General features: G+C 36.0%; 1 protein-coding gene across 1 annotated transcript in view; it reads right to left on the reverse strand.

Moving 5' to 3' along the window:
- The window catches only part of LOC139521950 (mucin-19-like), a 151,518-nt gene that overhangs the window by 76,446 nt on the left and 61,681 nt on the right, over positions 1–13,391 (reverse strand). The window contains exons 34-47 of the mRNA XM_071315768.1: positions 12,742–12,957; positions 12,110–12,359; positions 10,438–11,615; positions 9,739–9,972; positions 9,055–9,242; positions 7,868–8,279; positions 7,187–7,450; positions 6,158–6,574; positions 5,563–5,817; positions 4,292–5,149; positions 2,184–3,233; positions 1,642–1,759; positions 999–1,222; positions 53–695 (exon numbers count right to left, since the gene is read on the reverse strand). Coding sequence (XP_071171869.1) covers positions 53–695; positions 999–1,222; positions 1,642–1,759; positions 2,184–3,233; positions 4,292–5,149; positions 5,563–5,817; positions 6,158–6,574; positions 7,187–7,450; positions 7,868–8,279; positions 9,055–9,242; positions 9,739–9,972; positions 10,438–11,615; positions 12,110–12,359; positions 12,742–12,957 — 6,307 coding nt within the window. The remainder of the gene's footprint in view (positions 1–52; positions 696–998; positions 1,223–1,641; positions 1,760–2,183; positions 3,234–4,291; positions 5,150–5,562; positions 5,818–6,157; positions 6,575–7,186; positions 7,451–7,867; positions 8,280–9,054; positions 9,243–9,738; positions 9,973–10,437; positions 11,616–12,109; positions 12,360–12,741; positions 12,958–13,391) is intronic.

The raw sequence follows: 13,391 nt of genomic DNA on the forward strand, positions 1-13,391 counted from the left end.
TTATTCTTCTGCATGAAAATGAAGTTATTAAAGAAAAAAATGAACAACTTACCTTCCAGCAGGACATCCTTTACAATCTGACATGGTCTGTTCATCTTGATATGATCCAGCATTACAAGGAACAGGTTGACCAGTACCTCCAGGACAATAGTGACCCATGGTGCAGTTATATGTTGCAGGTGTTGCTGTCTGTTGACCAGCTGGACAGTAGAATCCTGCAGTGCATGGTCCAGTATAAATAATGTTTCCTGTTCCTTCACAGTAAAATCCTGGTGGACAGTCATTGCAATCACTCAATAAAGTATTCTTCACAGCATTAGAACTGGTTCCAGATGGACAAGGTGTGGGAGTAGCGGAACCAGATTGACAGTAATGGCCGACTGGGCATTCTTTATCTGAAGGATCTCGTTGGATGTCACTTCCATTACAGTAGTAACCTGGATCACAATCACCTTCTGGTTGTGTCAGTCCGTACAGACTACAGTATTTTCCTCCATCACATGGTACTGGGTAGTTGGATCCTGATGGACAGTAGGTTCCTGGCCAACATCTTCCTCCTGTATAATTCATAGCGGGACAGGTACAGTCAGACAAGTTAGTTCCATTACTGATGACAGATGGTGCAGCCATATCAGATCCACTAGTGCAGTACCAACCAGCAGTACAGTTACCAGTAGGTTCAGCAAGACCATCAGCTACAAATAAAGGTTATAATCAAGATTATTTGATATGAAATATTACAAGGCATAATAAATGATTGCACTTACAACAGCTCAATTCTTTCTGTATTTTTGAGAGAATAACTTTAACTTTAATATATTTATTTTATAATTTTATTATGTGTTAATCAATATCTTGAGATTTAACGCATTGCAAAGGACTGTCACAATTTTGGTATTTTAAAATAGAAATAATAGTGAGGACAAGCAGATTTTCAGCAAGGACCACTTGGAGGGGGGAAAATTGAGAACTCTGTAACATTATATAAGCAGACTTACTTTGGCAGTATTGTCCTGGTGGACAGTCGAGACAATCTTCTACTCCATCACTCTGGTTAACTGGGTTGTATGTTCCCTTTGGACATGGATTTTCATATGGATCAGTAGTTCCGGCTGGACAGTAGTATCCCATTGGACAAACTTGTTGTGAAAAGTCTGTTGAATTCTCTACACAATAGTAACCAGCTGGACATGGTGTACATGTGAATTGACCTGGGCTGTCGCTGTAAACAAATTAAATATGTTTTATGTATTTCAAAATTTTTTTTTTACATTGTTTGTGGAGGCCAATCAAATTTAAAAGAAAAGAGCAAAAACTTTGTTACTTACAGAAACCAGTAAAAAGATCAGGTGACTCCAGTTGGACAGACATGTTCATCATATAACAAAATTTGGATTGTCTAGCTCTTAAACTACCTGAACTTTTAATTTTTACAATAACTTATTGCTGAAGCACAAGATTAAAACTTTGTTTGTGCATAACTGAACTTTTATACTTTTTATATAAAGCTTAATTTTAAGAGTTTACACTAGAGATGAAAACAGTCCTCAAAGAATTTATCAACAGGAGAATTTGACTTCTTCATGGAATCCCTTTTTGTTCGATCAATTTTAAGAAACAAACCAATCATATAAAACTTACCTGTATGTGCCAGGTGAACATTTAGTAGGTAGTGTAGATCCAGCTACACAGAAATGACCTTCAGGACAAATGCCACCAATACCAGTATGTGTACCTGTTGGAGTGGACATATCAACACCTGAAAAACAAATAGGGATATGAAATGTGAAGATTTACAATTCAAGTTCAATATAATTTGAAATAACAAACAGCTTCCTGAAGCAAACATTAAAGGTTAATTATTTAAGTATAGAAAACATATCAATCTTGAGTTATTATAAACATAAGTCTATCTACCTAACGCCAAATAATTTTGTATTGTTAAAAGAAAAATGTAAGTTGGATTTCTTTATCAAACTAAACTTTGTATAAAATTCGTGAAGATATAGTCAAAATTTCAATCTTTATGTAAGATGAACCTGAAAAAGTTATTTGGATGACATACTGTAAGATGATTTTTACATTGTATTTGAATGCAAAGGAAGTTTTTCAGGTATTAAAAATAAAGGTAAGTAAAATTGTTGAGAGGAGGCTTTTTTACCAGTTTAAAAATTAATTCCTACCTGATGTACAGTAATATCCTTGGTCACATTGTCCACTGACAGTAGAAAGTCCTGGTGTTTGGCAGTATCTTCCACCATCACATTGTGTACAATCAGTAACATTTCCTAGTCCTGTTGTAGCACTGTATGTTCCTGCTGGACATGGCTGAATGTCTATACCCGTACCAGCCGGGCAATAATTTCCAGCAGGACACAATTCAGCACGATCACGGAAGTTACAATAATATCCTTCTGGGCACTCATAACATTGTGATGCTCCAGTGTGATTCGTGTATGTTCCATTTGGACAGAAGATATGAGTATGAGAACCTGTTGGACAGTATGAACCAGCTGGGCAAATGTTTCCAGTTATTCCATCTACTGGTGCCTTGTTACTAGCTCCTAGCTCACAGTAAAAACCAGCAGTACAATCTCCAGTTACAGCAGATAATCCAGTATCATTACAATAACTTCCTGGTTCACATTGCAAGCAGGCAGATTCATTGGTCATTCTAGTATTTGGTTGATATGTTCCAGCTGAGCATGCCGTTGGTTGGTAACTATGTTGTGGACAATAGTGTCCTGCTGGACACTCGTCTCCATAAGTCTGTCCGACAGGATTGGAAGCCTCTGATCCATTACTGCAATAGTATCCAGCAAGACAAGACCCGTCTGGTGCTGACAGACTTGATGATGCACAATATTCACCTGGTGGACAAATGGTGCAGTCTGCTAATGATGGTAACAAATTCCTGTCTCCATAGGTACCCTTAGGACAAGGTATTGGGACTGAGGCTCCAGCCTCACAATAAGTTCCTTGATGACATGGTCCACCTGTGACCGTCACACTTCCTGGAGAGGGTGTTGTAGACTTCAGTACACAATAATATCCAGGGGTACATTCCCCTGTTGGTGTTGTAATGTTCTCAGCCTCACAGTAAAATCCAGCAGGACAATCCCGACATTCAGCTAGACTTTCTAAACCAGTAGTGTTACTGTAAGTTCCAATTGGACATGGATTCTCTCTTGCAGTCATGGTTCCATTTGGACAATAGAAACCAGCAGGGCATACTGAAATCATGCAAGAATGCTTATTTTTGAATAACTTTAATAATATACTCGATACAATCAAATAAAATTCAATAACAGAAGAAGTCAGCATACTGCAATGTACTTAGTTAATCTTGAGCAATGGACATATATTTCATGTTTTGCTTTTTCATTCTGTTTAAAAAAAAAAAATTAATTTGGATATCTATAATTCATAAATCATTCTGATAATTTATTTGTAAATCATAAAAACCATTCTGAGATCCACATATCCAGTAAAATTTATGAAATGAAAAGGATAGTAAATTTACATTTTTTTAAATCTTCTACAGCATACATATTAACCCTTTCGCCGATGAGTCCCGGTTTACCGGGATTCACCCTTCAGACAGCTAACGATGAGTCCCGTTTTACCGGGATTGGAATACCTCTTTTATATTTCCCGCTCAAAACAGTGCAAACATGAGTTATCTTTCTTTGATGAATACCCGGATGAAAGTGTAAACATGGCGCTTCTGTTTGTTGAAAACCGTGTCAAAATCAGACGAAATTTACGGAATTTACGAGAATTTGAAATGAGGGAACATTTTTTTTGAAAGAATATGGAAGAATTGAAGCCAAACTACTATACTTTTTTGACATAAAATGTCGTTTTATATACAAAACACTTGGAATGGACATCGTTCAGTGTGAGGAATTTGTACAGCCTCATAAAATTTTTCTAAATTTTGCCGTTTTGGGTTAAAAAATTACGATTTGGGGTCTTAGAGCAGAATTTTGAGAATTTCACCTAGATAATGCCAAAAATTTTAAAACTTGAATATTTTGTGAAGAAAAAATTATCAAAACATGAACAAAACTGTGAACATGGTGTTAGTGAATGAAATAAATACACAAATAACTACAAACAAGTTTTTATTGACATTTATTATGAAGATCTCCCACTTGAGTAATAGTAGCCAGGGAAGCCATTGTCTCAGAGTAGCTTCTGTCTGGGCAGCAATCGGTGAAAGGGTTAAACACTCTATAGCCTAATTATTTTTTATTTCTCATACAGAATGATATATAAGAAAACCTACCTTTAGGTGTAACAACTCCATGAGATGGAGCACCTACTCCACTTTGTTGTTCAGAGATAGCCTCATTCTTATCACAGTACATTCCTCCAGAACACATGGTACATTGACCTTGACCTGCCAATGGTTGGTAGTAGCCTGAAGAGCAGGGTGTCTGGTCTGGACTTCCTTTTGGACATTCATGACCAGCTAGACATTCATTTCCTGGTGGTTGAGGAACAATGCTGCCTTCTGGACAGAACCATCCAACATCACATTGATCATTAGGAAGGGCTCTTCCTGGTCCCTGGCAGTACATTCCTGCTGTACAAGGAAGACAACTCGAAATATTGTGTTGAGCAAAAACATCGCTGTATTCTCCTTCAGCACATGGTATGGCATAAGAACTAGCTATAGGACAGTAATGTCCCTTTGGACAAATATCACCGAAAGTTTCATTGACAGGGTTTTGAAGAGTAGAGCTTCCATTACAGTAGTATCCAGCCAGACATTGTCCAGTCTCAGCGCTAAGTCCATCTAAATCACAATAGTATCCACCAGTACATGGTGTTGGAGAATCTGACCCTGGTGGACAGAAGGTTCCAGCTTTACATTTATCTCCAATTGTCTGGTTGGGACAAGAGCAGTCTGTCATAGTATCATTTCCAAGAGGTGATGGTTGATTGGACCATGATCCAAGAATACAATAGTAACCACCATCACACTGTCCAGCTGGTTCTGCCAGCCCAGGGGTGGGGCAGTAATACCCTGGGGTACAGAGCTCACATAAACTATCATCCTGAGCTCCTGTAATGTTGTTAAATGTTCCATTGTTGCATGGATATTGGATCGAAAATTCTGTGGCTGCCAAACAATAGTGCCCTAAAATAAAATGAATGCATAAAAATATTACTCTGTATAAAACATTTGTCAAAATATCTGCTCATATTTGATTTTCTTTAGAGTTAAAACTGATACTTGTGTTCTTTGTAATTTTAAATCAATCAGTATATTAAATAACATCACTGGACTCTGCCTGCCAAGTCGATAGCCATCTTATAATCAAATTCAAATGATATGAAATTGTATATATATAAAATAAGAAGATGTGGTTGCTAATGTATATTTTTGATAAGAATCCATTTTCTTGCAATTTAAGAATTTCTTTACATTTTCATACTAGCCAGCCTAAAATATCTTAAATCTCAACTCATAGTTTCCTTGTTTAAAAGGTACTGGCAAATAAAAATGAACAAAAAACTGAGAATAATTTCTTCCAATCCTTCAATAATTACCTTTTGGACAGATGACTGGTGAGGAACTGCCTTGTGTACAGTAATATCCAGTTGGACAGGTTGTACAATTAGACTGTTGTTCAATGTTAGTGTAAGTTCCTGCTACACACTGCATTGGTAAACTGGATCCAACTGGACAATAGGAACCAGCAGGACAGGGACCACCTGTAGCATCAGTAGCTGGAGGGTTGGAAGAGTTACTTCCACCTGAACAATAAAATCCTGCCTCACACATTCCTGTTGGATACTCTAAACCTATGAAAAAATGTATTCATTAATTGCAAAGTTATCCCATTTAAGTTTGTTAAAGTGAATTTATGCTTCAAATAAAAATGACCGCAAATAAGTTACCTTAATTTTTATCAACCTTAAAAAAATCATCTGTAATAATTATAATCTTTCAAAATATGTATACAAAGCTTTGGACACAAACAAAAATGAAAATCATTTAATCTCTACCATTAATTACTGGATGACTGGTGAATTTAACTATAGATACAGCGTCTTGTGCTCTAGAGAAAACATCATAATAGAATAGTTTAATGCTTTTTATAAATACATGTGACAATGTAAGTAAGTAAACAACACAACATACCAGGTATGTCACAATAATATCCAGGTAAACATTGCTGACATGATGATTCTGCAGTCAGCATGGTCTCGTTGTTAAATGTTCCTGCTGGACACTGAATAGGATTTTGTGTCTGTTGTGGACAGTAGTGACCTACTGGACAGGGACCAGCATCACCTGCAGTCAAACCACTTGGCTGTTGGTCATCAGATCCACTTCTGCAGAAATATCCAGCATCACATGGTCCACTTTCTACAGTCAGATTTTTGACATCACAATAGAATCCTCCAGTACACTGTGTACATTGTGTTTCATTGGCTAGTCCCGTGGATGGGTTGAAGGTACCTGCCGGGCAAGATTGCCATATGTGTCCAGTGCTTTCTGGACAATAATAACCTGATGGACAAGGCTGTGGGTTACTTCCTTGGGTACAATAGTAACCTGAAAATACAATTTGTTATCAATGTTATTTTTGGTTAAGTCTTTGACCAAAAAATCAAACTTTTCACATTAGAGGGTCTGGATGGGGTATACAGAGTAGGGAATATATAACAAAATGTGGCAATTAAGGTAAACAAATTAAAGAACTGAAAGAATAAAGAAATGAAGGACTCCCCATCCAGAACCTCATTTTAGATTCAAGGCAAGTCAGGGCTCAACTTTATGTATACACAGCATTTGTTGACCTCTAGACTTCATTTCTATTTTGTCATTTGGTTGAAAATTGTCTCATTGATATTTAATATGTAGATATCTCTGTCTATTCATTTGTAATTTACAGATTTAAACAGACTTTAGGTGTGGATAGTCGTCTAATTGGCAATCATACCACATCTTCTTTTTTATATTCAAGTTATCTTTTGTTAAAAAAACATTCTTAATTTAAAAAATATTCTTAATTTAAAATGTTCTAGGGATATCAATTTATAATGCACATACACTGATTATGTTCAGGATATTTCAATGTGTATGCTGGTATTATCTGTAGGCTAAATGACATGTAATCTAAAAAAAAAAAAAAAAAACACTCTACTTAATATAAACTCAACTGACCTGGTGTGCATTGTAGACATTCATAATTCTGTTTGGTATCTGTGTATGTTCCTGGATCACATTGTTTGGGTGTGGCTGTTCCCTCTGGACAGTAGCTCCCTATGGGGCATTCATTACCTGTGGTGCCATCAGTGGGTGTGGCTGTGGAGGCTGCAGAGAAGCAGTAATACCCAGCAGTACAGTTTCCAGCAGGGGCTGTCATACCACTGTTTGGACAATACTTGCCACCATCACAATCTGTACACTGAGCTTCTGCGGTCAAACCTGTGAAATTAAGTATTATATAAATTAGTTACAGTGAAAATAAAATACTTTATAAAAAACATCTTAAAAAACTGAATATCACATAATGTTCTGTCTAACAAATACAATAGTTGCTTCCACCATCGGGTATTACATTAACATAATAAAAAAAAATCATCACAGTTGAAAAGTCAAAAATCTTAACCATATAGAAATCAAGTAAAAACTGATTGGAAAAACCATTAATTCTTTATAAGCTCACAGTAATTATGTTAAATGTGAGACTAATTTTATATGCAATTGACTTTTCATTCCTTTATAATATTAGTTAATTTTTCATTTCTTCAACTTCCGTCATCAGAATTGTAGGTGGGGCATAACAAAACCATTTGTTACATTATGATGACTCTGATAAAATGCTTGTGTCAGTTTAGTTACCTCTAGTTGGATTGTAGGTTCCTGGTGGACACAGAGTTGTAGCGTTTGATCCTTGAGGACAATAACCTCCCATCTCACACTGGTCTCCAGTAACACCATCAATAGGTGTAGACACTGAGGCTCCCTGTGTACAATAATACCCAGCTGTACATTCAGCGGTAGGAGTGGATAATCCCATAGATTCACAGTACATTCCTCCACTACAAGGAGTACATTCTGAGGCAGCCTTAAGGTAGTACTGGTCACTGAAAGTACCATTTGGACAGCCAAATTCAGTAGAAAATTTGGTACCAGTTGGACAATAGTTTCCAGGTTGACAGGGAACAGGATTCTGGGATCCATGAGAACAGAAGGTATTATTTTGTATAGTACCATCGCAGTAGTATCCCTCCAAACAAGTCTTACACGTTGCCTGAAAAGTAATTATGTGATATCAATAGCCAATCATATCCACTTGCCATAATAGACGCTATTCACAATATTTGCTAACAAAGAGTTCAATTATGCATAATAACTGTTGTTTCTATTTTCAGAGGGTGGTAAAGGGTTATTTTCATGCAAAGTGTTTTGTCATTTTTATCTCATGTGCAGCCATGCAAAAGGTTCATTATTTGTGTGTTTCATGAAATCGGTTAAAAAATCAACGTGCAAGAAATTTTATGGCAATTTTATTTTACGTTCTTCCATGTAGATACCCCCCTTAATCCCCTCTTTTCAGTTTGCTCCAATTATTCACAATATAGAAACTGACAAAGTTATCAAAACAAAACACTGCCAAGATGTTATCAAGTCTGTCATGTAATGTATTAAAGAGTAATATAACTTTTTTGTTATTCTAACTATCCATACGTGCCACTATAGAAAGTAAGCATTGATTCTGTTTGAATTTGTTGCCATTGAACCAATTTAATGGAAATCAAGTCACTTCTTCAACCAAATATTTGATCCTTAAGATTCAATACCCAGCCATGAAAAAAGGTAAATGCAGTTATAGAGTCTTTTAATTTTTTTATATTGTTTTCTATGTGTTTTCATCTCATTTGGTTTTAACTTTTATCCAAAGGGTGCAATCTTCCCTAATAAATTATCAATCTTTGTGAGCAAATTCTAAGTTCTAATAGATTATTACAATTTTTTTATCAATTTTTATCCATCAACAACTCAAAAAAAAAATTTCTCAACCATACCTGTCCATATTGATCTTGATAAGTTCCTGATGAACAAGAAGTTTGTACAGGGCTTCCTATTGGACAGTAATGTCCTGGTGTACAGACATAAGCAGCTGGTGCACTAACATTCTGTCCTTCTGGGCAATAATAACCTCCATCACAGGGTCCAGTTGGTGTACTAAGACCAGCACTGTCACAGTAGGAGCCTGTGAAAATAGTTTGTGTAAATAAATGATTGAAAGTCAAACTGGCCATTTACTCTAAACAAGTGGCTTATTATATTTTTGAAAGTTAAATAGTAAATAATCTTGAATTAGACATGAACTTATGTGAATGCTGTACGGTGACCTATAGTTGTTAATGTCTGTGTCATTTTGGTCTTTTGTGGATAGTTGTCTCATTGGCAATCATTCCACATCTTCTTTTTTATATTATGTTTGAATTCATAGCTTGGTCTATCACATAAAATTGTATTTGTTGACTCTTTACTTCAGCTATAGCAGCAAAGTACCTATCACATCCTTTCCTCAAAACATTTTCAATATGAATGCATACCTGTTAATTTTTCTCTTTTAAAATAAATCCTTCTTTAATGTAGTATCAAATAGGTTTATATCTTTAGAATGAAGAAAAAAGGACTAATCATTGAATACATATCAAAAGATCAACTGTATATTTATATTGCACACTATATTTACTAACCTTCAGTACAAAGTTTACACCCAGTAAAGTCAGTGTTTCCTGTGGCATTTGTGAAGTAACCTGGTGGACAAGCTTCAGGGACATCAGTACCCTGTGGACAATAGTGGCCTACAGTACAATCACCACCAGTGGCATCATTTTGTGGGTCTGGAAGTGTTGCACCAAGTGTGCAGTAGAACCCAGCATCACATGGTCCAGTGACCGTTGCAAGGCCAACAATACCACAATAACTTCCTGTAATATAATATCATACTATTCTTTAGATGAAAAAATCTTTATTTCAATTAAAATATAAGATTCAAAATTCTGCTTCCACGAATAAGCTTTGCCTTAGGTTCATTATCATAATTTAAGGGGGGAAAAAAAATTGTAAAAACTCTTATTTTCCCTATGTAGTTGAAAGAAAACAAACAAAAAAAAACATTACAAAAATACAAAAGTTTTGCAAAAAACTTAAAAAAAAGTTTTTACCACAATTTGAAGTACTACTATAAATTAAAAAAATATTGTGAGGTTTTCATTATTGCAAACAATGTGACTAGGTGGATGTGGCAATTATAAGAACTGAAATTCTGATAGCTGTATGCCGATTTTTTGGAAATTGCAATAATTTATCTTGCATTTTTCTTCAAAATTGCAATAATAATTGCAATAATAAAGGCACACAATAATTTCTGAATTTAAAACAATTGTACTGACCTGGTGTACAGTCTATTGGTGCATTCGATCCTAAGGGACAATAATATCCTATCTGACATTGACCACCAGTCTGGTTAACTGGACAGAAACAATCTGGTGCCGTGTAGTTTCCTATCTCTGTTGGTTGTGCCGACCATGCACCTCTAGTACAATACCAACCGGCATCACAATCATTGGTGGGAGTAGAAAGTCCAGGAGTTGCACAGTATTTACCAGCATCACATGGTACACAGTCAGACACACTTTGTTTTGTGGTGTATGGATTGTAATATCCTTTGTCACATGGGTACTCGGTAGAGAAAGCAGTGCCCTCTGGACAGTAATGACCTGTTGGACAATCATTTCCAGTGACTGAGGTAGAATTTTCTGGACAGTAGTAGCCTGCATCACAAGGTTGACAAGTAGATTGTCCGGTCAGTGGATTGTATGTTCCAGCAGGACATCCCAGAGGATATGATGTTCCATTTGGACAAAAGTTTCCCATGGGACATGGTCCACCTGTAGAATCTAGAGTTGGATTATTTGGTGACTGAGCTCCCAGCAAGCAATAGAATCCAGCCCAGCAGTCTCCTGTAGGCTCTGTCAATCCTGTGCTTCCACAATATTTACCATAAGAACAGTCCTCACATTGAGCTTGAGCTGTTAATTTTGTCTGGTTACTAAATGTCCCAACTGGACAGGGGGAAGCAGTAACAGTCTTCTGCAGACAGAAATGACCAGCAGGACACGGACCAGCCACACCCGTATTTCCTGTATCAGGTGACTGCATATCAGATCCAGATGTACAATAGTATCCAGCATTACATTCTCCCGTCTCAACAGTAGCATTAGTAACATCACAATAGTAACCTCCTGTACATTGTGTACACTCTCCTACAGCTGATAAACCTGTCGATGCACTGAATGTTCCTCCTGGGCAAGGCTGCCATACCTGACCTGTGCTTTCGGGACAATAAAACCCTGCAGGACAATCTTCTGGTGTGAGTCCTGTGATACAGTAATGTCCGGCAGTACAATTCCAACATTCAGCAGCTTGTGTGTTTGTCATGTAGGTGCCATCAGCACAAGATATTGGGACAGCAGTGCCTGATGGACAGTAGTGGCCTATGGTACAGGGATCTCCAGTGGTACCACCATCATTAGGTGTAGGAGTAGTAGCTTTTCCAGAACAGTAGTATCTGAAATATATCCTCATCAATATTAATCTGCGTTCTTCAAATTTCACATTAAGCTTAAATTCAAAAGTTTTAATCATCTGATCTCAAAGCTATTGGTACAAATGGTTATCGTGTTATTCAAAACATTGTATCAATGACTACCATATCACATGCCAAAAAGATTCACATTGTGGCTTGAATACAATTTATGAATAGAATACTGCAATGAAAAAAGTGTTTTGTTTCTTTTGTGTAAACCTACAAGGACAAATGCTCTTGCATTATCACTGTAAAACCTCTTTAAATGCCAAACTTGACGTCAGATCTTTTGAAGTATTTGTTCAATCACTATTTTAAGACGAAGTGAATATAGAACATTTTTTATTGCTGGTGCATTGACCTCTAGATGTTTTTCTTTTAATGCACTGATTAGTTACTGGCTTACTGACATACATTTTATTCATACCAGTTTCAAAAGTTTAAATTTTTACTACATATAAAGTTAAATGTTTTACCCTGCATCACAAGGACCGGATGGTTCGGTTATTCCTTGAACATTACAATAATATCCTCCTAAACAGTCCTGGCATTCTGATTGGATAGTGAGACCAGTACTGTTAGACCAGGTCCCTAGACCACATGGTGTTGGGTCGGTAGTTCCTGTTGTACAATAATGACCTTCAGGACAACTTTGACCTGTGACCCCATCGATTGGAGTGGCTGTAGATGAACCATTCATACAGAAATAGCCAGCTGTACAATCACCTGAAGTTAAATGAGGTTCAAATTTTAAAATATTTTTTTAAGTTTAAAAAGTTTAAAGAAGTAAAGTAGCATAAAACACTTTCACACATTGCATATTCCTTATCTATTGTGAAGTTAGATAAATATAAGGGTAAAAACCCAACAAGTCAAAATTTCTTTTAAATTGCATGCCCTAAAAAGGATTGCCTGTACTCTTATAATGAGTAAAATGAATTCAGACATTTTTAGGACATTTCAATTATTGCACAATTGTTAGAATTAACAAAACATGCAGCTCTTAATAAAATTAAAGTGAAAATAGTAATATAAAGAAAAATGGTTAGCATATACATATTTTCAGCAAAAAAAAAAAAAAACCCCAAAAAAGAGATTATTTTCATACCTGTGACAGCTTGAAGTCCTGTGGTATCACAATATTTGCCAGTATCACACTGTGTACATTGGTCAAGTGACTCCCTCTGTAATGTAGGATTGTATGTTCCAGCAGGACATGGATACTGGGTACTAAATTCAGTTCCATTTGGACAGTAATGACCTCTAGGACAAGTATAACTTGTATATCCTGTCACAGGTGTGTTGGCAATGTCACAGTAGTATCCTAGAACAAACAAAAGACATTCAATCTATTATAAGCACCATATTTCAATATAAATTGTACTGGTACATGTATATGTTTTGTTATCATAAGAAGATTTTTTTTTTAGTTTAAGCTAAGGGCTGTTAAAACATTTATTGGGTGTAGGGATTGGGGGGACTAAAATTGTTTAAATATGAGTGGATGCATTTTCCGCAGCATATTAGAAGAATTATAGATCTTATTTTATTGATGGTCTGTGTCTTATAAAGTAATTCCTGTGCACCCATTTATTCAATTCTGGAACAGCCCTAAAGTATAATATCCTATTTGATATGGTTGTGGTATTATTCAAAATTATTTTTTATTTTCATCCTTAAATGTAGCATAAAAATATGTCTTGTCCATTGGAAATTCATTTCATAAAATGTTTGTACCACTCAATTGATTTCCAAATC

Source organism: Mytilus edulis, chromosome 4, assembly GCF_963676685.1.
Source record: "Mytilus edulis chromosome 4, xbMytEdul2.2, whole genome shotgun sequence".
NCBI lineage: Eukaryota > Metazoa > Mollusca > Bivalvia > Mytilida > Mytilidae > Mytilus > Mytilus edulis.